Source organism: Galeopterus variegatus, unplaced genomic scaffold (genome assembly GCF_000696425.1).
Source record: "Galeopterus variegatus unplaced genomic scaffold, G_variegatus-3.0.2 Scaffold4093, whole genome shotgun sequence".
Taxonomy (NCBI): Eukaryota; Metazoa; Chordata; class Mammalia; order Dermoptera; family Cynocephalidae; genus Galeopterus; species Galeopterus variegatus.
Window position 1 is genome coordinate 19588 of NW_007730204.1, and position 23453 is coordinate 43040.

General features: G+C 42.6%; 1 protein-coding gene across 1 annotated transcript in view; it reads right to left on the reverse strand.

Moving 5' to 3' along the window:
- Positions 1-23453, reverse strand: part of LOC103602326 (synaptic vesicle glycoprotein 2C-like) — an 85733-nt gene that overhangs the window by 15759 nt on the left and 46521 nt on the right. Inside the window, exon 2 of the mRNA XM_008586736.1 lies at positions 688-868. Coding sequence (XP_008584958.1) covers positions 688-868 — 181 coding nt within the window. The remainder of the gene's footprint in view (positions 1-687; positions 869-23453) is intronic.

Consider the following 23453-nt stretch of genomic DNA (forward strand, 5'->3'; position numbering starts at 1 on the left):
AAAGCATAGTTTCTTCTACTGTTCTAATCGAGGTATTGGATTTTCCCAAACTGTGGATTCATATAGAATAGTATTAAGTGCTTCAAGCTCTTTAAGGAAAATGACTACACCATTGGCTATACTATGCCACCACACTTGGCTAATAGCACAACTTCTGTTAATTCAACAGAAGTCAGGAACTTACAAAAAGAATCTATTATGTCTCAAGGAGGCTTTCTACCTAGTTAAATATGCTAAGTTAACATAGATCAATAAAACAACATTTATTTGAGACACTCTAACCCTGGATTTAAGAGCATGCCTGAATGATTCAAGCCTTTAACTAGTTCATAATAGGTAGGATCAGAGCTATTTCTTGCTAATTAAATTTTTAGAAGAAACACACATGTATGAATGTGCTCTGCCATAGAAACAGCATTCCATTTAAAACATCATCCATTTCTTAGAAGTAAAACACTAAAACAATCAGCCACAAGAACATAGGTGAACGTTCCCTTCTTTCCTGGATTTAAAGGTTGATAATTATATTTCTAAGAACCAGCATTGTGGGTCCTATGGCTGACACAAAGATAGGGAAGGAAATGATTTAAGGGATAATTTCCTGGTAATGAGGTCTTCTAGAGTGAAAATGTGTGCAATTATGAAGAATAAACACATTACTATAAAATATGAAAGAGAAAACCTTACCCGAATCCAGAAAGTAAGCGACAGAAGAGAAAGAAGCCATAACCTTGGACAAATGAAGAAAGGAAGGCAAAGAATCCGTTGACAGACATGCAAATCAGAAGAGACTGTTTCCTTCCCACTTTGTCTGCCAGTCCTCCCCAGAAGAACGCCCCCACCATCATCCCGAGGTACACTATGCTGCCTGCAACACACAGAAAACAAAGAAACACATCAGAAATTGGCAGCAAATGATACATGTAACAGCAAATGAACAAGGAACAAAATACATTCCAGCATTTTGCATGGGGAAAATTCCCTTTAAAAATATATCCTTCAGGACACAGTAATCAGGTTTCAAGTAGGAAAGGAAGCTGTGTGGGGTACTGTTGGCTGCCATGACTGAATGCAAGGGTCGATGAGAAGTTACTTCTTCTACCATCTCACACACAAGAAGACAAAATGGTCATGTTCCAGCCCAGCCTGTGGGGATGGGTACACAGTGGGCAGGCATGAAAAGTCTCCACACAGAGCAATCCTGGGCTTTGACTCGCAGTCAGGTCACCTTTGGTCCGAACGCCCAGCCTAGCACCATGACAAGGCCAAGGTGGGAGACTGAGTCAAGGGCTCCCAGGTCAAAGTAGATCCTCCAGCCTGCTTCACATCTCTGCCTGTAGCAGATGCGGTGGGTCAAGGCCTGATCCTTAAGACCTCTCTAGAGGATTCCATGGGTTCTTTCTCTCTAGTGCCTCCTAAAAGCTGAGGCCCTTCCTTTGGAATTGGGGAAGGTGGGTTTAGGGATTACAAGAGTTAATCTTAAAATAATTTCTAAATCTGCCCATAAGAGAAAGCTCTTTCTTGAAGTCAGGAGTTTAAAGAGAAGGGAAAGAGCTGTTTGTAGGCTGGGAAACTTATCATGGTTGGCTTTGATCCCTAAGCTTAATCTTAAAATAATTTCTAAATCTGCCCATAAGAGAAAGCTCTTTCTTGGAGTCAGGAGTTTACAGAGAAGGGAAAGAGCTGTTTGTAGGCTGGGAAACTTATCATGGTTGGCTTTGATCCCTAAGGGAAACAAATGGAAAATCAGTACTGAGATAGATGGCCCTCTTGGCTTCACTGTGCATATACACTTGAATGTTCTAATTCACTTTCTTCTTCTAAAAATCTAGATCTCCACAAGGCCTGTGCAGAATCTTTCTCAGGATGAAATAATACTCAGTGTGGCAAATGTTAGTTCAGGAGAGCTTCTAAAAGGGTGTAAAATGTCTTGGGGAAGTGGCATGATTAATAAATGAAAGCTTTCTAGATGTGGCATTAAAGAAGCTACTACTTCATCTTTCATCCACTTCTGCTTTTTCCCTTGCTTCACTCAAGCACCATTTTCAAAAGCACATTCAAGATACTCTGCAGCATTGAAGTAAGAAGGTAAAAAAAACACTGGTTTATTTATTGCTTTAGATTAGCTTGGGAAATAGCCTATTTAAACATTCAACCCAAATTAGTTTGCTAAATACACAGTTAATAGATCAATAGAAGACCCAGGAAAGAAAACACCTGGCAAGGTCTTGTGACTTTACATCAATGACATGTGGATGCTGCTTTGCAGATAGCCACGTTCACACAGATACAGTGAATGGTGAATGCTGGGAGTGATTGTAAAATAAGACCAAAAAACCAAAAACCTGTTTTTATTTAGACTGGAGTACTACAAAGAGGTGGGTGGTCATCCTCTGCCTGGGTGTGGATGGCATATTTGGCATATTTTTCTCTGTATTATGGGGCTGAATATACACAGATCACCCTTCTCAGTAGAGATTACTCCTACCAGGACACCCAATGCATATCCAGAAGATGATTTAAAGAATGTATCAGCACAGCGCAAGGGAATTCCAAAAGCAGACAGATTCACTCAGGGAAATGCATATGCAGCACATCTCTTATTGATAGCTTAAGAGGCTCACAAAGGATAACTCATGCCTCTCAGAAGGATAACCAGTAGCTAAGCTTCTTCATAATAATGCCTGTGTCTTTAAAAATGCCTGCAAATCAAAAAGTGAGCTTCCATAGATCAGGAGCAGCCCATGGCTGCTGCAATCTAAAGATTTGACTGTCTTGTAGCTCCAGCCCCAGGAACAAAGCTTCCCCCTCCCCTTATGTCCTACAGACCCCTCCTCCCTGAGAGTAAGCCGCCACGACAGCAACACTACCCCAAGACCTCTCCTGGCCCACCATAATTATCCTACTACATAAAGCAAGGGCAATACAGAGGCAAGCTGTCTGCATTCAATCAATAACCATTTGTTATCTTTTAATGATAATAGTGAAAAGCTGCCACTGCTACTATGTTCACTGACTGAGCATCTGTGCCAGGTACTCTTCAAGAAACATTCTATACATTGGTTCATTTAATCCTCACCACAATCCTGCAAAGTGGGTGTTGCTAACCCATTTCAAAGATGAGGAAACTGGGTCTCGGGGCAATTTTCTAACTTGATCTAATAGATACTAAGTAGTAAATCAAAATGGTTAAATTATGATACTCTAACTCTAAAACCTGTCTTTCTCAGGGCTGACATTCAGTTGAAATGCACCAGGCCCCACTGCCCTGACCCCTCCATTCAGACTTTCCCTTGATCTGGCAACTAAAGGGTTAAAACCCGGCACAATGCTTAGTTCTAAGAAAGAGTTGTTCTGATTCCCACACTACCCCTTTTCTTAATTATTTTGAATATTGCCACTGTTCTTTCTTCCAAGTTCAACTTGGGAACCCCTATTATGTACAAATCAGGAACCAGGTGATGTAAAGCAGGGTCTGTAGCTGGGTACTAGAGTTTCTGCTTGACCTCAACCCTGTTGTGTATAAAGAGAGTGAATCAGAGTGCCTGGGGTGAGGGTGGTTAGTAAGCATCCCTACCATCCCCTAGACTATCACCACCCACTACTTCCCACACTCCTACTACCTGGCCCTGCAAGCATTTAGATTTTCAGACTCCTGAGAGGACAGAGTTTGCAATCTGGGGAGAGTGGCTTATCAAACATGAAGGCAGAGAGGAGTACTCAGGCCAGAGCTTCCAGGGTCCTCCTGGGGTCATATGGCCAGGATGGAACAACGCTGAAGTGTACACTCATGTACCTGGACTCTGAGTCTGCCAGATTCTCTCAGGATGACTTAAGGAGCTCATAATTGAGTGAGGGACAAAATGGGCACGTAACTAAATGAGTTTGAGCCCAACCATGAGGTGTTTGCTCCAGTGGAAGTGTGAATTGGACAGAGGGGTGGGAGGGGGCTACTAACTGTGATGTGGCCTCTGGAAAGATCCCACTAAGAAGGGAACATCTAGGGGTGGCTGAGGGTTAAGATCCAAGATGGTACTGAATTCCTCTACAACTGACAGGTTCAGCTTAATAATTGTAATATCAAGCTGTATCTTCCCTTCTACTCTGGTTAGAAATATGTTTGAGGTCTAAAGATAATAATCTTTTGTGATTATGCTTGATCAGTATTGGAATTGGACTGTTCCATTAGGCATGCTACGGAAAGAATTAAGCCTACCCAAAAGCATATTTGAGAAAAACAAAGCACAATTAGAACGTTCATTTGTGGATCATGGGATCCAACTAAAGCGAAGCCTTTGAATGTTGGCAAAGGCACAATGTGAATAAAACTGTAGTCACTATGGAATCATCAGAATACAAACTGTATCTCCTGCCTTTTTGTGTTCACCTTTCCATTTTGTCTTCAAGGTGTTATAATGGGGAGTCCTTGAAAACTCATAGTGGAAATGCCCTCTAGACATACACCAGCCTGTGTTCTCCATGCCTCATGGTGCTGCTGAAGGTCAGAATTAAAAGGTATCTTGGTCCAAAGTCACTCCTTTTACAAGTGGGAAAACTGAGTTTTAAGAAGCCAAAACTTGAAGTCAAGTCTTTTAGATCTTCACTCTTCAAAGTCTGACCCTTGGACCAGCGGTCCCGATAGAAACACAGACTCTAAGTCCCCACTCTGGGCCTACTGATTCAGAATCTGCTTTTGTGAAAGATTCCCCAAGTGATCTGCATGCACTGCAGATCCAGAAAGCACTTTTAGACTGGTGTGCTTTTCACTGAAACAGATAACCTCTATAATACATTTCCTACTTAGTTTGTATTTGTCTAATACATATTTGAGGACAGAAGAGACAAGCTGCAGAACATTTTAACTACAGAGACATGGAACAGGCCAGATCTCCCTGAACGAGCTGGAGATCTCCACAGGGCAAGGAGCTGTGTACTTAGGACCTGCCCTCCTCGGGACTAGGGAAGGCTTCCAATTCAACTCCTTGAGAGTGATGTTGAAGGCCAGGCTGAGATTCTCAGATCCTCTCGTGAATTTAATGAAGATTTTATTTCATCTGGGCTTTCAGGAGGTTGAACCTGATCTGAGAAATAAACTCAACCTAGTCTTCCTTGCATTGCTCTGGCAAAGCCATTCTTGGCCAGTCCGGCCTCCGCTCTTCGGAAGATGACAGAAACGCCTCACATATGACCTCCACATTAGGGTTTTTCTAGCATGGGGGCTGGTTCCATTTTATTTAATCATACCCTTATTTCCCCTGATAAATATCACATTTCCATTTCTGTCTCCTTGCTAAGCTGCTTTTGATTCTTTCTGACAATCCCTAAGGGGGCACATCTTTTCCCCCTAACACCATTTTAAACCATATTTAAACAAAACAGAACAATTTTAGGAAATGGTATCTAGAGTTTTTCTCATAGCAACTTTTAGCCAATTGGTTTAAAAAAATTGTTTTAAGCAGTTCAGTTATCCATGGTTAATGCATTACTCTAGAATTCACTCTACCATATATTTATAAATTGATTTTCCATGAAAAACATTCTGTGGTGGTATTCTGAATTCAGTGATAAATAATCTCCATGAAGCAACAATCACATTCACCTTTTATAAAAGGATTTTCTTAGGTTAAAACAATACTTTTAAGTCAAAGTGGAATAAAAATAAATCTTTTTGAATATCAATGACATTTCTGGATGTGGCTGAAAATAATATAATATGGTATTCACAGGATTAAGGAAAAAAAAGCTTTATTGCCCAGATTATACTCAATAATTTTTAGATATTACTTCTTTCATGAGAAGCCGGTGCATTTATTTTCCCAAAGGTAGGGTTTTCTGCCATAAACCTGGGGCATGACTGCGATAGAATCCCAATGACACAGACTCTCTCCTCTACCAAACTCTGGTCAGTCTCTTCTGACCTCTCTTCTCAACTAGGCCCTGACTTCTGGATTTCTGTGTTCATTTCTACATTGCCCAATTTTAGCAAGAATTCTGCTAAGTCAGTTTAGCCAAACCCCCCCACCCTGGATATCTGATCATCCTCGATATTTGATGGAGTTCCTTATTATCCACCACCCACCAGGTTATGTCTGATCACCCTGGCCTGCCTTCAGCAAGAATCCGGTTTGGTCAATTTAGCCAGAATCCCCCTTACCTCTGTTGTTTCCTCTTAGCAATTTTCCATCCACTAACCTCCCATCCTAGTTCTTGGCTGTAAATTCCTACTTTTCCTGTTGTATTAGGAGTTGAATCCAATCTCTCTTCCCCATCGCCGTGGTCCCTAAACCTGTGGTGATGGTCCTGAATAAAGTCGGCCTTATTGTTCTTTAACAAGTGTCGTGAATAATTTTTTTCACATCACTTAGCCAGTTTTCACTTAACCAACCCAATGACTTAACCAACACCTGTGGTGATGGTCCTGAATAAAGTCGGCCTTATTGTTCTTTAACAAGTGTCATGAATAATTTTTTTCACATCACTTAGCCAGTTTTCACTTAACCAACCCAATGACTTAACCAACCCTCCCACAAATACAAGAACTATCACTGGAATCCTTTTCCTTTGACTCACCTACCCTACTTCTGCTTCCAGCAGCAGTGCTTTATGCTTACCAAGGGTTGGTTGCGTTTGGACCCAGCTTGTTTATGCAAGTTCTCCTTGTTATTAATTATGCATTTAAGTAAACATCAAATAAATGAAATCTGAGTATGAAAGGAAAGGAAGTTACTTCTATGAAAACAAACTTAAGGAAGACTAGGGGAGGATGACTTGCAAAAGAAAGTCCCTGCTATTAAATAATTGTAAGCAATACAACTGTAAAAGACTGAGAAAAATCATCAAGTTAAAGGATTTTGTGCTCAGATTGAGGCACATGTGCCTTCAAGTTCTCCCTTCACTTTAAAGAAATTTAAAACTGAAAATAAAAGCCACATAATGGCTGTAGTGATGCAAGAAAGATAATGGGGACCTCCAGTTTGAAGAGTCCCATTCAAAGGAAAGTCTCTGATTCTGCATCCAAAGATGGTCAGAAAAGAAGAGGGCTTTGGAATGTTGGACAAAGTGAAATGGCAACTTTTGACCTTCCTCAGCTCAAGTTCTGAAAAGAAACCACCTAAAACAATATGGAAGAGTAATCTAATTTTTTTTAAATCCCAAGGCATTTTTTTGCAACTTGAAACAACTTAAATACATAATTAATCAGCTTCTCCTAAAACCAGCCGCTCACTTTTTTTCAATTACTACTTTTATAGCCACAGGTAGGGGCCATATGCATCCAAACGCATGCATGGGATTTCCAAACCCAAATAAACCAAGAAAGGAATAACATCAAAGGCATATGTACAAATGGGAAAAAAAAGCCCTTTCTCATTTGCATTGGAGAATACTTACAACAAAAGTGAGCTCACCTTAGCTAGGAAGAACTGTAAATATCAGATGCAGTCTGCAGCACATCTCTGACTTTTACATTTGGAAAGTGTGACATTTAAGTGTGTCAGTCTAGGCAGAAGCTGGCTGCTTGTATAGATAGGTAATGCCATGTCAAGCATCACAGCTACCTGTTACGTAGGTCCACCTAGGCACTAAACAGCATACAAAAGCCAAAGCCAATTTCATGGAATTCAGTGGGCAGACTGTAGAAGAGGAGTCTTAATAATGAAGCGCAATCCATTCTTTAATATCCTTCCTCAAATGGCTAGTATACAGCATGCCCACCAGATAGAGGAAGAGACAGTAAAATATTTTCTGCATGTATGGTTCCGCAGGTACCCCCCGTAAGCAATTACAACCCACTTGGTATTCAAAGCAATAAAAAAACCCAAATCTTAGGAATCAAGAATGTTAAAATGAGTCACTTTGCGGTGCACCACAGATACCACATATCAGTTCCACATCCGTGGGATCCCTGTCTCTGTAAACTTTCCCCACTCCAAGTCCTGTGCTGAGAGAGAAGTATTCCATGGCTCTTGGTTGAGCTCTTGTTGTAAGCCAGGTATCTTGCAAAGTGTGAGGGGCAGTGAGAGAGGGGAGGCCCACAAACCTAAACTGGACGTGGCATTCACTCTCTAGCAGATCGCAGCCTCGTGCGGTGTGGGTTTAGACTCTGGCTGCACATTAGAATCATCTGGGGAGATTTAAAAAACAAAACACTGGTGCCCAGGCAACTCCCAGAGGTCCTGGTTCTGGAGTAGGGCTCAAGTGATAGTAATTTTTAAAAGCTTCTCAAGCAATTCTAATACCAAGTTAGGGCTTTGAACCTTTTGTTTCCTGGGAGTTTAAAAACATGCAAAAAGTTAATTACCACAAAATGAAACTCCTGCTATAATTAAGGTGAATATATTATGCTTAAGGGGAAAAAAGGAGCTACTAAATTCTAAGGGTTGTTTTTGTTTTGTTTTTCCTCCTTTGGCTGGTACAGGGATTCAAACCCTTGATGTTCTCAGCACCATGCTCTCCCAAGTGAGCTAATCGGCCAGCCTGGTTCTAGGGGATTCTGAAAAGCTTCACATAGAAGGTGACAGGTGTGCTGGGTTTTAAGCAATGAATAATAAGACTTCAAGTAAAAGAATTCTCCAAGGAGAGTTGTAAGGCAGGCAGGAAGATCGTGTTCAAAGGTTTGGGGGTACGCCAACACAGCACTGAGACGTAGTTCAGGGTAGATGGAATGTAGAATTCATGGGCTGGGGAAGATGGCAAGAAGGGAAGCTGGAATACAAGTTGGAGTCAACCAAAGGAGTTGGACTTTTTCCATTGGGCAACTGAAAAACAGATGGGATATCATCTATACCTGAAAATATATTTCAGCAATCATGTGGAGAATAAACTATGAGAGGGAAAGATGGAGAGCAGGGGAGGGCCACCAGGACCAGGGCAGATAACTGAGGCTCCTGAAGTACCTGGAGCAGAAAACTTACAACTGAAAAACAGATGGGATATCATCTATACCTGAAAATATATTTCAGCAATCATGTGGAGAATAAACTATGAGAGGGAAAGATGGAGAGCAGGGGAGGGCCACCAGGACCAGGGCAGATAACTGAGGCTCCTGAAGTACCTGGAGCAGAAAACTTAAGGAGGACCACACTCTTAGGTGCCAACTATACACTTACACAACCTTGAGAGTGAGTGCTTCCTTGATCTTACACCTCAGTCGCATCAACCTCCTCACCCTAGTTCTGGCTCTACAAAGAAGAGGAATGGAAGGAATATCACTGAGCAGATAACTGCAGTAGCCTAGAACTGGTGACAGCCTGGTCTCAGGCAGGGGCAGCAGGCTTGGAGAAGAGAGAAAAGACTGGAGATATTCTTACCAACTGATGGGAGAGGCAAGAAGGAGTTGAAGTTGACACTGAAGATTTTGGCTTCGAATAGGTCATAATAAAATTAATAAAGAAAGGGGGTAGAAGAGGAAGGCAGGCCTGCCAGGGACCATGTCTTAAACCAGTGAGGGAGATGTTCACCTCCGTAACCCTCACTATAGCACTTGTGAATGGGGCAGAATAGGGCAGTACAGGCAATACACACAAACCAATAAAGCAATGATCAATACAGCTGATATCAGGAAATGCATCATGAAAGAAGCAGGGCTTCAGTTGAGGCTCAAAAGAAAAATAAAACAAAGAGTCTATGAATAAGAAGAGGGTAAGCTGAATGGCATTTTTGCTTACTTTCAGGCATACACAACAGCCCTGGGAAAGATCTAGGGTGGCGAGCCTGAGTGGGCTGGGAAGATTAGGAAAGTAAGGAGCCCGATTGCAATGGCTGAGTTGGGTGTGTGGAGCAATAGCATTAGGCTAGATGAGTAAGAGAAAACCCTTAAAAATTAAACCAAAAAAATTTAAATTACTTACATAGGCAATGGTGAGCCATTAATGGGTTCCTGAGTAGGGAATTAACATAATGAAAGCCCTAATGTGAAAACACCAAAACACTTTAGAGCAGGATCAGCAAACTTGTTCTGTAAAGGGCCAGGCAGTGAACATATTATTTATTTATTTATTTTTTAAAGAAAATGAAATTTTATTAATATTACTTTTTACATTCTAGGATGTTGTGGAGCAGTTGTCAGGCAGGGGGGACAGTGGAAAGGGGAAGGAAATGGGATGGAAGAAGGAGAGAGGAGGAGGGCTCTGATTGAGGCCTGTGGCACACCCCTCATGCCCATAGGGGAGACTGGGGGGCTTCCAGCAGTGGCTTGGTCATTGCTGGGCTTGGTTCAGATGTCAGAGGGTATGGAAAAGCCATCAGCCCCCACCACCCCAGCTCAGGAACTGGGGACCCTTCTTGCTGTGACTCAGTGGTCGTTTCTGGGCTGCTTGCATGTGTTGGGGGTGTGTGGCTGAGGCCAGAGGCCCTCCATACCCCCTCCTTGGGAGAGCCCAGAGTGCTTCCTGTGGTGGCTTGGTGGTCATCACTGGGCTGGATGCATGCGTTGGGGGTGTGTGGCCAAGTCCCTTGGCCCCCCACCACCTCAGCTCGGGAGAGCCCAGGGCACTTCCTGCAGCAGTTTGGTGGTCACTGTTGGGCTGGCTGCACGTATTGGGGGTGTGTGGCCGGGTGTGTGGCCAAGTCCCTTGGCCCCCCACCACCTCAGCTCGGGAGAGCCCAGGACACTTCCTGCAGCAGTTTGGTGGTCACTGTTGGGCTGGCTGCACGTATTGGGGGTGTGTGGCCAAGGCCCTCATCCCCCACCCTCGGTATTAGTTGTGGGTGTTGGGGTATTGCTGAGGCCCCTGGTCCTCCCTCATTTCTGGCTTGGTAGCCCAGGGTACTTCTGGTCCTTCTATGTGTCATAGGTGTTCTTTGATGAAATGAGACCTTTACTAGTCAATATGAAACTTTGTCTCTGGTTGGGGGTGCTTTGTTCTTACTTTCAGTTCTGTGTTAGATTATTTGCTGTTCCCACCATTTAAACTCTGTGCTGAACTAATTTGCTGTCCTTTGCTTACTTCTAAAATGGGGGAACTTCCAGAGGGACCAGTACTTGAGCTGTGTGGTTGAGATAGATTGCTGCCGATTCCCTAGAGAAGGCTTTTTGTACAGCTCAGGTTTTAATGGTTGACTTTTCCAGCTCTCAAGAGATATGAAACTCCAGTCTGGGCCTGAGTCTTTTCATCAAACTTCACCCCATGCCATTCTGTATTCCTGACCAGTCTCCTCTGAGTGGTCTTTCGCTGATAGGGGTGGAGATCAGCTGTCCTTACTGTGCCCCAGTGTTCTCCTGGTGGGCCCATCTCCCGTACCGCCTGTGCTGCAAACACTTCTCATGGGACGGGCCATGCACCAGTCCCTTGCGATGACTCACTGGCCTCTAAGTGGCTCCTTTTCTTCAGTTGTTGTGGCTCCTCGCTTCTATGTGAGTCCATGGGAAATCTATTAGTGGTCTTGCTGTCCTGGGGGTCACCAAGGCCCTCTTCTCCCCTGTTGCCTCCAAGCAACTTCATCTGAAAGGCACAGCTGCAGCTTATGCTGGCTTCTGCTCCATGCACTCAGCAACTCCAGCCTGGATGCGGCTAGGGCTCGAAATGGTCCAGGTGGTTTTTCTTTCTCTCATTGTGGCTTCTTCTGCCTTCATGCACTCCATAGGTCTCTTCTTCTCTTCACCTGAGCTCTAGCAGCCCCAGCTTGGCTGTCTTTGCCTTTTTATAGTTGTAAATTGGTTGATTTGTGGGAGATAGTGATGCTGGGGACCATCTATTCTACCATCTTGACCGGAAGTTTCTGACAGTAAATATTTTAGATGGACTCTATCACAACTACTCAACTCTGCTGTTGCAGAATGAAACCAGCCACAGACAATATGTGAACAAACAGGCATGGCTGTGTTCCAATAAAACTTTATTTAAAAAAACATTCAGTGAGCCGGATTTGTCCTGTAGGCTGGAGTTTGTGGATTAAAAGTTTGCCTATAGCAGAATAGTTTGCCTTTTCTGAGGGTAGGTGTGTAATGATTGAAGAGAGTGGAGATATCTGAGAGGAAATATAAAGCTAATACCAAGTCTGGGGTGAGGAAAAAAGAAGAAACTTGCTTGGGGGATGACAGCGTAGCAGGGCAGTTTAGATCATTGTGAAACATGTGATTTCTCTTCAAGAATAAATGAAAGAGAAGACAGAAACCCAAGGGTCAACCCTGAAGAATCGCCACACTTAGAAGGCAAGATGTCAGAGATAAGAAAGTGTGGACAAGGAAATAAGAAGAGGGTCCAGACAGAGTCAAGAAACCTTGGAAGAGAAAGAGAAGACAACGGCTGCTCAGCGGTGCCTGTAGCATGAGAACACAGATAAGACCTTTGGGCTCGTCCAGAAAAAGGTCACTGGTGAGGTTCGAAAGCACAATCTCAGGCCTTATTAGCAGAGAAAGCAGAGACTAGGAGATTAAAGCAGAGTGGGCAGTGAGGAAATAGAGGCAGAGGATGCAGCCAAGTACAACTGCAATTCACAAGAACAGAAGGACATGACGTTGCTGGACTGAAAGGAACTGAAGCAAATGCATCAGCACGGGAGATCAAGGGAGTGAGACAGGAGAAAAGCACAAGCCACTGACGTGGATATGATCACCCTGAAACCACAGCCGCAAATGTAATGGACCATAGCAGGTGGCCAGTGCTACCAAAGGAGTGGGCTATTTTGGAAGAACAGTGCTATCATGTTTCTTGCTTCCAGAAAATGCATGAAAAACAGACCTATGAGAAATTTATTCATCTCCTCAAGTTTAAGCATAACTGCAAACAATGAAAGGTGTTTTGGGGTTTTTTTTCAGAGAAGTCTCTTTTATATCAGCAGAGTGAACAAACAAAGCATAAAAATCTAAAAGGAACTGGTATTTTAGAGGAACGGAATAAGAAAACAATCTTTGATCTATGGCCATATTAAATCTTTTAATATTTTCCTCAATAGAGAGGCATGGAGGGGAAAGGCTCTCACTGCCTAAGCCCGGACGTTTCCAGACACTGGGAACAAGACTGCGCATGGCAGGAAAACAGGTTTGAAAAGGAACTCAAAGATCACACAGTGCTTGATTGACACTGATTGGAAAATAATTGCAGAAGTCCTGCAAGACCCCTTTCCTGAAAAATCATCTGTAAGTTTTTTTGTTGCTGTTGTTTTTTAAGTTTCAGTGGCGAATATCAAAATAACAGCCAGACTAGATCATAATAGATTCCAGTAAATGTCTAAAGAGAAAATTCAGTAATCCATTTCTGATTCTCCAACATGACCTTTCATTTCCCAAAATAGGCAGATACCTCAATTGTCAGTCCAGAACAATAAGTGAATAAATATTGGGATCTACCTTGGACTAATGAATGTTGCTTCTAATCCATTACTGCTGGCAAAGCTAAGGTGAATTCAGGACAGCGTTTCTTGACACTTGAGATTTATTTTGTCAGTGATGAAGCATCGCCCAAAGTCTCCTCAATCTCAAGCTGTCAAAAGTACACTTAGGCATTTCAGGAAAGGTCACCCAAATATTCACGTGCTGACCCACAGTACTGAAGCTGTTATTTAGTAGCTGATTATTTTTATTATGATTATTTTATTACGATTTATGTCTAGAATGAGCAGTTAGCCATCTGCTGCTCAGATTAGGAGGTGGAACATGTGATTACTTTGAAAGTAAGAAAAAAGTTGGAATTTTAATGAGTTATTAGATTATAGCTCAAAAACAAAACCAAAAAAATGCTGAATCCATTTTGTTTCTCCTGTAAAACCTGAGAGAAGACATGTTAAAAACCAACACACTCCAAAACCTCTTGACGTCCCTTAAAAATACCATAGTAGTTCTTCTCTGTGAACGCTTATTCAATTAATCGTAAGTGCAACATCTTTCTCTTGCTTTTCATCCAAATCCTGTACCTTGAACTTCACCTCCACATGCTTTGTGAAGACACCCAGACTACTCTAGTTTGCATGGGAAACTTCTACATATTCTCCCCCACATTCTGACTTTGTATTACTTGTCAGTTTTCACATGTATCAGTCTTATTTCTATAACTAATTTGAATTTGACCCCTGGCAGGAACTATGTCTTATGGCATCTTACTCTGAAACTCCATGAGACTACACTGTTCTAGGCACATTTTAAATAATGAGTAGAACCTGGCCAATTTAACTTGAATTTAACATAGGAGGTTTAACTCAAATCGATTCTCATGCAATTAATGGAACTAATGTAAAAATGAAAATCTGACCATAAAATCTTGAGTGTCCTGAGACAGTGTGATAAATGGTATACCTGAGACCTTTCGTCTAGAAGAGTTATTCCCAAATGCACATCTACAGGACAGTCTTCATGAGAAAGTTTCCACAAGTCTACAGTGAAATGAGAAAAACAAGGAAAATAATATGCCTTTTTCATAAACATAAATTAATTCAATTCACAGGAAGGTCTTTTATTCTAAGGATATGTTCTTCCTATTATTTTGACTTGAACACGACTTTTGTTTTATGAAATGATAGTGAAGATAAAGAATAGTGCATGTTGTTGCAATTATTGTTGTTTTAAAATGTCCTTCCTTAGTAAAGTAAAAAGTCAGCTTCTCTATGTCAATCCTTCTCATTTAAAAAAAAAAAATTGGAGCTTAAAATCCAAAAGACTGGGAACCACTAGTATAAAAACTCCAAAAGGCAGAAATAATATTTTAGAAACACTACACTCTGACAAAGAGCTAAAGGAGAAAAGAAAAAGATTAAATATTTTGGAAATACTGCACTCTAAAAAAGGGCTAAAGGAAGAAAACAAATTTACTCTAACATGTAACAGAATAGAGATGTCTCTCGTGTGCATGTCTGATGACTGTACAACATGACTGTAAATTCTGTGACACTCCAGCCATCAAAAGGTGGAATTTATAATGCCTCTCCTTGACTCTGGGTAACCGCTTGAACCAATAGAATATAATAGAAGACATGTGACTTCCAAGATGAGGTCATAAAAGGCCATGCAGCCTCCACTGTGCTCACTAGAACACTTGCTCTTGGAACCCTGAGACACCATCTATCTATGTCTGACTACTCTGAGACTGCCATGCTGAAGAGGTCACAGGTATGTACTCTACTTGACAGTCCCAGCTGGGCCCACCTTTCAGCCATTCCTGCCAAGGTGTCAGCCATTTTTGGCCCTCCAGAATAGTCTATCTACTAGCAAAACACCACTGACTGACCTCTGTTGATACCACAAAGAACAGAAGAGTCACCCAGCCAAGCCCTGTTCAAATCCTAACTCACAAAAATGTGAGATATAATAAAAAGTTTATCGTTTAATGCCACTAAGATTTTGAATAGTTTGTTACACAATAACATATGTGTAGTAGCATATTTCCTAAAACACTTCTAAAAATACTTCATTCACCAGGATACTCAGACTATAAGGAATACAGTATTAAGAATCAGATATATTTTTCCATTTGTTTAATGCCACTAAGATTTTGAATAGTTTGTTACACAATAACATATGTGTAGTAGCATATTTCCTAAAACACTTCTAAAAATACTTAATTCACCAGGATACTCAGACTATAAGGAATACAGTATTAAGAATCAGATATATTTTTCCATTTTCAGTTTTGAGGAAGATCAAAATGGTTTCGTCGCTAGTACTTTTTTCAGTACTGCAAACCATTCCAAAAGAAAAACATCAGAAGCAACTCCATTAAGGCACTATACTTTCCCCCCTTAATTTCAGCCATAAACTAAACAGCAAGTGGGAGCTAGAAATGAAGCTAAAAGTTTACCCTCTTGCTCCTGTCATGTCTCCAGGCAATCCCGAGAAACATTTTTGGGATTTTGTTTTTGTCTTAATGAATGGGTTTTAAAAGTAGGGGAAAGAAAGGAATCAAGTAGATGCAGATTGAAGCAGAGGGTGTTTTATGGGTGGTGGTGGGTGATTTGGTTTTAAGATGGGAGACTTGATCATGACGCAAGGAGAGCACTTGCTCGCCAGCAAAAATATATTAATTAGATCCTAGAGGAAAGAGCACAAGGACATAAATTCTGTGAGCTCTGGAGCATGCCAACTGCAATGCGTATGATTAATACAGCTCAGAGGCAGGATGAAACAGACCCACAGCTCTTCTTAGGAAAATGGGTAGCAGATTAGCTGCCCTTGTTTTCTACTTGCACAACCTCCCCTTCCCGGAACTGAGAACGACCAGCCCTCTTCCTATTTTCCCATCTTGAGACTCCAGTGGGGGAAAGCAGTAACTACTTGAATCTCAAACATTTAAATCTCGAAGCACAACTTACACTAAATGTGTGAAACTTTGACTCACTGTGTGTATTGGGTTGGGGAGAGCACTGTGCACACAGGGCTGTCACAAATAAAAACCTGCTTCTCAGACTCAGGCTGGCGCCTCACAGCTGTGTGTGCAGATAAGCAGAGCGGTATCAAGGGCAGAATCACAGGGCTTTGTGCAACATTCACTTTCTCATGCAGACCTTAGGATGAAGCCATTGCCACCTGCAACCTGACCCATCCAAACGGAGAGCTGATGACAGGCGCAGCGGTGCTGTCAGACGTATCTGACAGCGTTTGACTAGTGACTTATTACTGATGCCAATCCTGCCTCTCCCTCAGGGACCCTCAACTATCTTTCCCAAACTGAATCTGACTTACTAACTCCTTGGGTTATATGGTTAGTTTTTATGTCTAAAGTTCTGATTTCAGCTGCTGGAAATAATGAATTATGTAATTTTCTAGATCTTACGTTTTAATTGTTTAGAAATTTAAAATATTATTGTAGATAATTTTTCTAAGGTTCACTGCATTCAGGATTAGTGTTAAGTGTATCCCCTCAGCAAATGGAGCCACAAACAGGAACCTGTCCAGAATGTGAGAAAAATTTTAGCACTATTTCACCTTTCCATGCTACATTCAATTTTCTCTCTGCACTTCAACAATGATAACTATCACTAATGTCTAAACATTCACTATGAGATTCAGTGTCAACTTTCCTTTTTAATTAAAACTATATATATCCTCCTACTTTAAAGGATAAATTACCTTTTTATTGAATTATACCTAATCCCTGGGTGATTTGAGTAAAATCTAGTCATGGTCAGATTCCTTCTGTTTTACAATAAAGAGCAATATGAGATTACAACGTGTGCTTCAGGTACCTACCTGTTGTTGGCAAACTCTAGCCTCCAGGGGGAGCCAAAGACACCTCCCCCCATCCTCCCTTCCCCCTCCTCATCCTTCGCTCCCCCCCGCCGCCCCATTTCACCCAGCAAGCAGGAAGAGCTCTGATTCTATGAAGGATAAAATGGAAACTTTGGAGACTTAAAAATGAGGCCACTTATGCCAACCAGCCACCAAAAAAAAAAAAGGCACTTGGGTGGGGAAATGATCTCTTCATTTGGATCGTCTCTCTTCTACATAGTGTCTCCTCTGGTATCATCTCCCACAGCATCTCCTATTCTTCCCTCCCTGCCCCCTCCCGCCTCTCTCAAGAACTGTGAGGGGTCTGAGGTTTTTACCTTACTTGAAAGCTAATAAGTTAGCCTGCCAGTTTCACAGATGCTGGCAGAAGACATGCAACTCTTGGCTCTGAGACAAAGGACTTATTTTATACTCAGCAATAGAAGTAACCAGGGTATCAAGCATCTGTGCTGGCCAAGTCAAGCAGGTGGCTTAAGCCTGGCTCCAGCCCTGGTGTAATGCTAGATGAACAAGAGGACCCCAGCTCATTGGGATAGGAGACCATGTCCAAATTGGAAGACAGGGTCTTAGCTAGTAATGAAGAGTGTACAAGTCTATAGCAGGGGTCCACAAACAATGTTTTTGTATAGCCCATGAGCTAAGAATGGTTTTGCACATTTTAGAAAGAGGGTTATAATAAAGAATATGTGACAGCGACGACAGGTGACCTGAAAAGCTTAAAGTATTTACTATCTGGCCCTTCAAAGACAAGTTTGCTGACCCCTGGTCTATGGTGTGCTTCGTGCTTGTAGCCCTAGTGGGAGATGGCACATAGTGTCTCCTCTGGTATCATCTCCCACAGCATCTCCTATTCTTCCCTCCCTGCCCCCTCCCACCTCTCTCAAGAACTGTGAGGGGTCTGAGGTTTTTACCTTACTTGAAAGCTAATAAGTTAGCCTGCCAGTTTCACAGATGCTGGCAGAAGACATGCAACTCTTGGCTCTGAGACAAAGGACTTATTTTATACTCAGCAATAGAAGTAACCAGGGTATCAAGCATCTGTGCTGGCCAAGTCAAGCAGGTGGCTTAAGCCTGGCTCCAGCCCTGGTGTAATGCTAGATGAACAAGAGGACCCCAGCTCATTGGGATAGGAGACCATGTCCAAATTGGAAGACAGGGTCTTAGCTAGTAATGAAGAGTGTACAAGTCTATAGCAGGGGTCCACAAACAATGTTTTTGTATAGCCCATGAGCTAAGAATGGTTTTGCACATTTTAGAAAGAGGGTTATAATAAAGAATATGTGACAGCGACGACAGGTGACCTGAAAAGCTTAAAGTATTTACTATCTGGCCCTTCAAAGACAAGTTTGCTGACCCCTGGTCTATGGTGTGCTTCGTGCTTGTAGCCCTAGTGGGAGATGGCAGTACCATGACAAAGAGGATTCAGGATCTCTCTCCAGTCACTCCATTAGAGCCACAAATTGTAGGCACAATGGAAACAAGTGCATTAGGAGGTTATCTTTCTCTTTCATTATTAACCCTCACTCCCAACATAAACACCAGAGGCAGGTAGGTTTCATAAAATGGTTTTGAGGTCATGGCTGATTGTCACTTTGACATTTTTGTGGGCAAAGGTTTTTTTCACCAACATCCTTCTTGTGTAGTTTGATTTCTAACAGCTGCCACCCATCCCTCCAGAAGTCATCTCTGACCCTCTTTTAGGAAACCACTTCCTTCCAACCACAGTATTTCTCCACAAATCGATGCCATTTATTCCAGCATCACCAGTTTTCTCTACTACCCAGATTATCTTGGTACCGAGCAAGCTGATTCATCTAGCACCGCCTTTCTCAAGCCTCTTGAATTTCATTTGCTATTGTTGCTAAGACTGGTTTCCAAGCAGCATCAGCAGTGTCTGACAGCTTCCGTAATTGGTGCCATGTAAAGGAACCAGTTATTATCCTAACCTTCACCCAGCCCAGGATTTATTCAAGCCTTTACTAATTCGGTAATAGTTTGATGCAGTTGATGGATTCCCTGGTTCTACTGAGGGACATATCAGTTTTATTCTATCTTCTTTGATCCGGTAGTTCTCTTGGCTTTAGAAACAAAATCCTAATTGACAAGCCTGAGATAAAATACACCTACTCAAGCCTTTGTAATACCCTTAATTCCTAGTTTTTCACCACCCTGCCCCAACATTCAAGACGGTTCCTGTGATTATTACATCATGTCTAGATGCTAAGTACAGTGCCCTAGTCACACAGATCTGGGCCAGTCTTGTCACATCAGTAAGTTGGAATGACAGCCATAATTTTCCATAGTGATTCTAGGAATCAGAGTACTTTTAAATGGAGTCACTAGCCAGATCTCAATTGCTAACCATCCAATGTTCCTGGATTGATTCATTTCCAGCACACATTCGGAACTCTCCTCCAAAGGCTTTTATGGGACAATTATTCAATCTTCTTCTACTTTGTCCAATAAAATGTATTTTGTGCTTTTATATTGTTACATTTTTCTTTCATGCCTTGGTAGTATAACTGCCTGACACAGGAACCTAGTTAAGTCAGCAATACTTTATATTACAGTTAATTAATTAATAGTGAAAAATAGGGGAAGAATTGCTAGAGAACTTACCACAGCCGCGTTAGCACCAAATAAGTGCCTCAAGATTAACGTTACGCCCAAGAATTAATTAAGCAATGGTGTCTACGAGGTAGTCTCAGAAAGCAGCAAAAGGGCAGGGCAGGAGATCTTCTCTTCAGGGTTGAATCTGTCACTGAAGCACCCCAGGAACATCACTAAAGAACTACTAAAACTCCCACAGTCGATATATTTTCAGAAAAGGGAGATTGTTTCATACTTATGAGAAAATCTTTGTTCTCTGAACTTTACAACGCACACACGTTAGAATGTAATTTAGGAGAGAGGGGCGAGGGCTGACAAGGAAGAGAAGATATGTTCCCCTCAGAGAATCGTGAAAGCAAAATGAGTGCGCTGAGAGCTCACGGCACAGAACCAACCACCTCCTTCAGCAGACCTGGTGATGGGGCACTGGGCATTTGGCCAACGTGGTTGAAGGTGGTAAAGGAGTTCCACACATTATTATGTGGCCTGGCGCTGAGAGCTCACGGCACAGAACCAACCACCTCCTTCAGCAGACCTGGTGATGGGGCACCGGGCATTTGGCCAACGTGGTTGAAGGTGGTAAAGGAGTTCCACACATTATTATGTGGCCTGGATCCAAGGGGAGGAAGGGGCCCCGCGTGTCATTCTGATGGGCAGGAGGGGTCCAGCAGCTACTGCAGTTGGGCAAGCAAGGGGCTGAGTCAGCCAGAGGGAGAGTATCAGATGGGGCCACAGGATGCAGAGGACTGGAGGTCCGGGAGGGCCAGCAAGGCTGCCCTGGCAGGATGAACCACCCAGCAAAGCCCTTCCCAGTTGGGACTCGGGGTAGGTGCGTCTGGACCCATGGATTTTGATTCTACCTGAAAGAGGGCAGTGGTTTATGTGTAGAGTCAAGAGGCCCAGGGGTGTTCGGACACTTGTGCATTTACACAGGAAACTCAGGGGCCCATGGAACAACACGTCCTCTCCAGGACTTACAACTGTTTTTCCCTGAAAACAGAAAGCAGTTAGAGGCTATGTCCATGAATGTGAATTCCATGAATTCTGCTTCAGGAGTAGAAGGCATTTTCTCTGTCCAATACACTGAGCTCCTGCCTTTCCTGTATCATTTTAGGACCAAAAAGTGGTGTGATGTGCCTCCTCTAGGCTGAGATTTAAAAAAATAAAAGCCTAAGTATAACTCAGCTGATAAAGACTCAAACTCAGGTTCCTGGGCCTGGAGACTCTTCATCTCCAGCCACCATGTAGCCAGATGGCAGGGCCTCATAACCAGTCTCCGACACTAATTAGCCATGTGACCTTGAACAAACTCATTAACTTCACTGGCCATCACTTTCACCATTTGTAAAACATAAATAATAGGACCTTTCTCACAGGGTCATCATGAAGATAAAACGATTTAAATCTCACGAAGTGCTCAGAACATGTCCAGCACATAGTAAAACCTACAGAAGCGTGAGTATTGGCCACTATTATTGTCCTGGGTGTCCCCATTGGTAAAGACAAGCTAATGCTGTCCACCTCTTGCTCACAAAAATAGTGTGAATGTCCACACTCGACTCTGAAGGAGGCATGGCAGCTTGGGGCCTCCCCCCTCATACTGATCAGTCATGTTCAAGGCTATTGAGACATAAGTGTGGGAAAATATGGAGCTGGAAGAAACATGAGAAAATGAGTTGAATCACTCATTTTAGAGATGAGAAAACTAAAGCCAAGGCTTGCTATGGCCCCACAGTTAACTTGGCAATAGAAGGAGGAACAGAACTCAGTAAAGTGAATCTGCCAGTGTCTGTACATGCAGGTTCACATGCCAAATTTGGGAACCTGTCAGGTCAGCACTATTACTCTTCATTGTCAGCCCAGTCTGTTCTTCTTCCCAGTAGCATGATCAAATATGGAAATGCTAGAACTCCGCAGAAGAGGGCCACTCTAGAATTATGTCAGGGTTGGCTGAGGGTGGGGCACAACCATGACACACACCTTATTCAAACCAAATCGTCATGGCCTGACTGCCACTGCTCTGGTTCTGCTTCTCACATGCCAAGAGTAGAGGGATCTCCTGTGTGAGGAACACTACACCCGAGCAAAAGACCCTTTGCACTGGCAAACTTGACCTTGAACAGTGGATTCTATCAAACGAGAAAATAGCTCTGCTGTTGAAAGCTTGAGCCTGTGGTGTTGAAGAGAATAGGGTCTGTGGCAGGAACGCTACACCCGAGCCAAAGACCCTTTGCACTGGCAAACTTGACCTTGAACAGTGGATTCTATCAAATGAGAAAATAGCTCTGCTGTTGAAAGCTTGAGCCTGTGGTGTTGAAGAGAATAGGGTCTGTGGATGCCTAAACAAGGGCTCTGTTTTTAGGCAACATAATCCAAATAATTTCTGTCCAGCTCGTGGAAGGAGCAGAAATGGTGCATTCCTGTTGCATGCACATGGATGCATTCCCAAACTGGAAGGTGAGGGGAAAATAACTCAGTGAAATGTTTTCTGAGGCAGCATTTAATTGGTGTCAGCTGTGTACTGGTTTGACCCTAGCTCGTAGATAAATGCAGGATTTACTTACCATAATATTAAATGACTTCTATGAAGGCGCCTTTTATTTTAATTTGTTGCAAGTCCCATTCCTTCTATCACATTACAGTTGGATCTGGGCTAAGCAAAGATAGGGGTTTCATGACTCTAATCATAAATTTGGAATTAAGAAGCCCACTTTCTACTTCTTTCTTCCCCCCACCACTAAAAGCCTTTCGAATTTGAGCCAAACCACTGCAGATTCATGCTGCAGGGATGTGGAATGCTGCTGTGTCATCGTGCTGGGTCAACTGATAGGCATTTCCTTTACTTTGAAAAAAATGCCTAAAACTCTTACCCATGAGGGTGTTCCCACCGCTGCCTCTTACCTTCATTTCTATTCTGGGCACAATATTAACACAAGATACCACAGGGCAGAAAGAGTATCAGCAGACTCAGGGAGAACAGTGACCTTGAGGCCCAGGGTAAGCCAGGGACAGGTGGAGGAAACATTAGGCACTTTTTACCCACCTCCCCCACTAATCTTTCCTTCTGGCCATCCTAATTCCTGACTGTGGTTTGATCCTTGGCGTATCTCCGATGCAGCTCTCACTTGCCTGGTTTGGCCTGAAGCATGGGCTTACACCTCTCACTCTTGATGTTGACCCATTTCCAGATTTCTACCCCATTCTGTCTGGCTGCTTCCCTCTCTGCACCCAGCCTCGCCTTATTTTCTCCCAGTTCCTGAATCTACTCAGCTACTGGCTTTATCTTTTTGACCTTGGTCTTAACCTAATGACAAACCAACAAATCAACCACAGCTCAATGGATACTACTCTTACTACTAAACAGATGGAATCAAACGATTAATACACATGATGATGGCATCAAGGGCATTATGCTGAATGAAAAAAAAAAAGCCAATCTCAAAAGTTTACATACTATATAATTCCATTTCTATAACATTCTCCAAATGAAAAAATTACAGAGATGGAGATCAGATCAATGGTTCCAGGGGTTAGGGTTGGGGACAGGGTGTGACTTACAGGGGTAACATGAGGGAATTTCTTTGTGGTAATGGAACAGTCTGGACCCTGGGTGTATGGCGAGGTTATATAAATCTATGCATGTGAAAAAACTTCTTAGAACTACCCCCACCCCAAAAGAGTGGATATA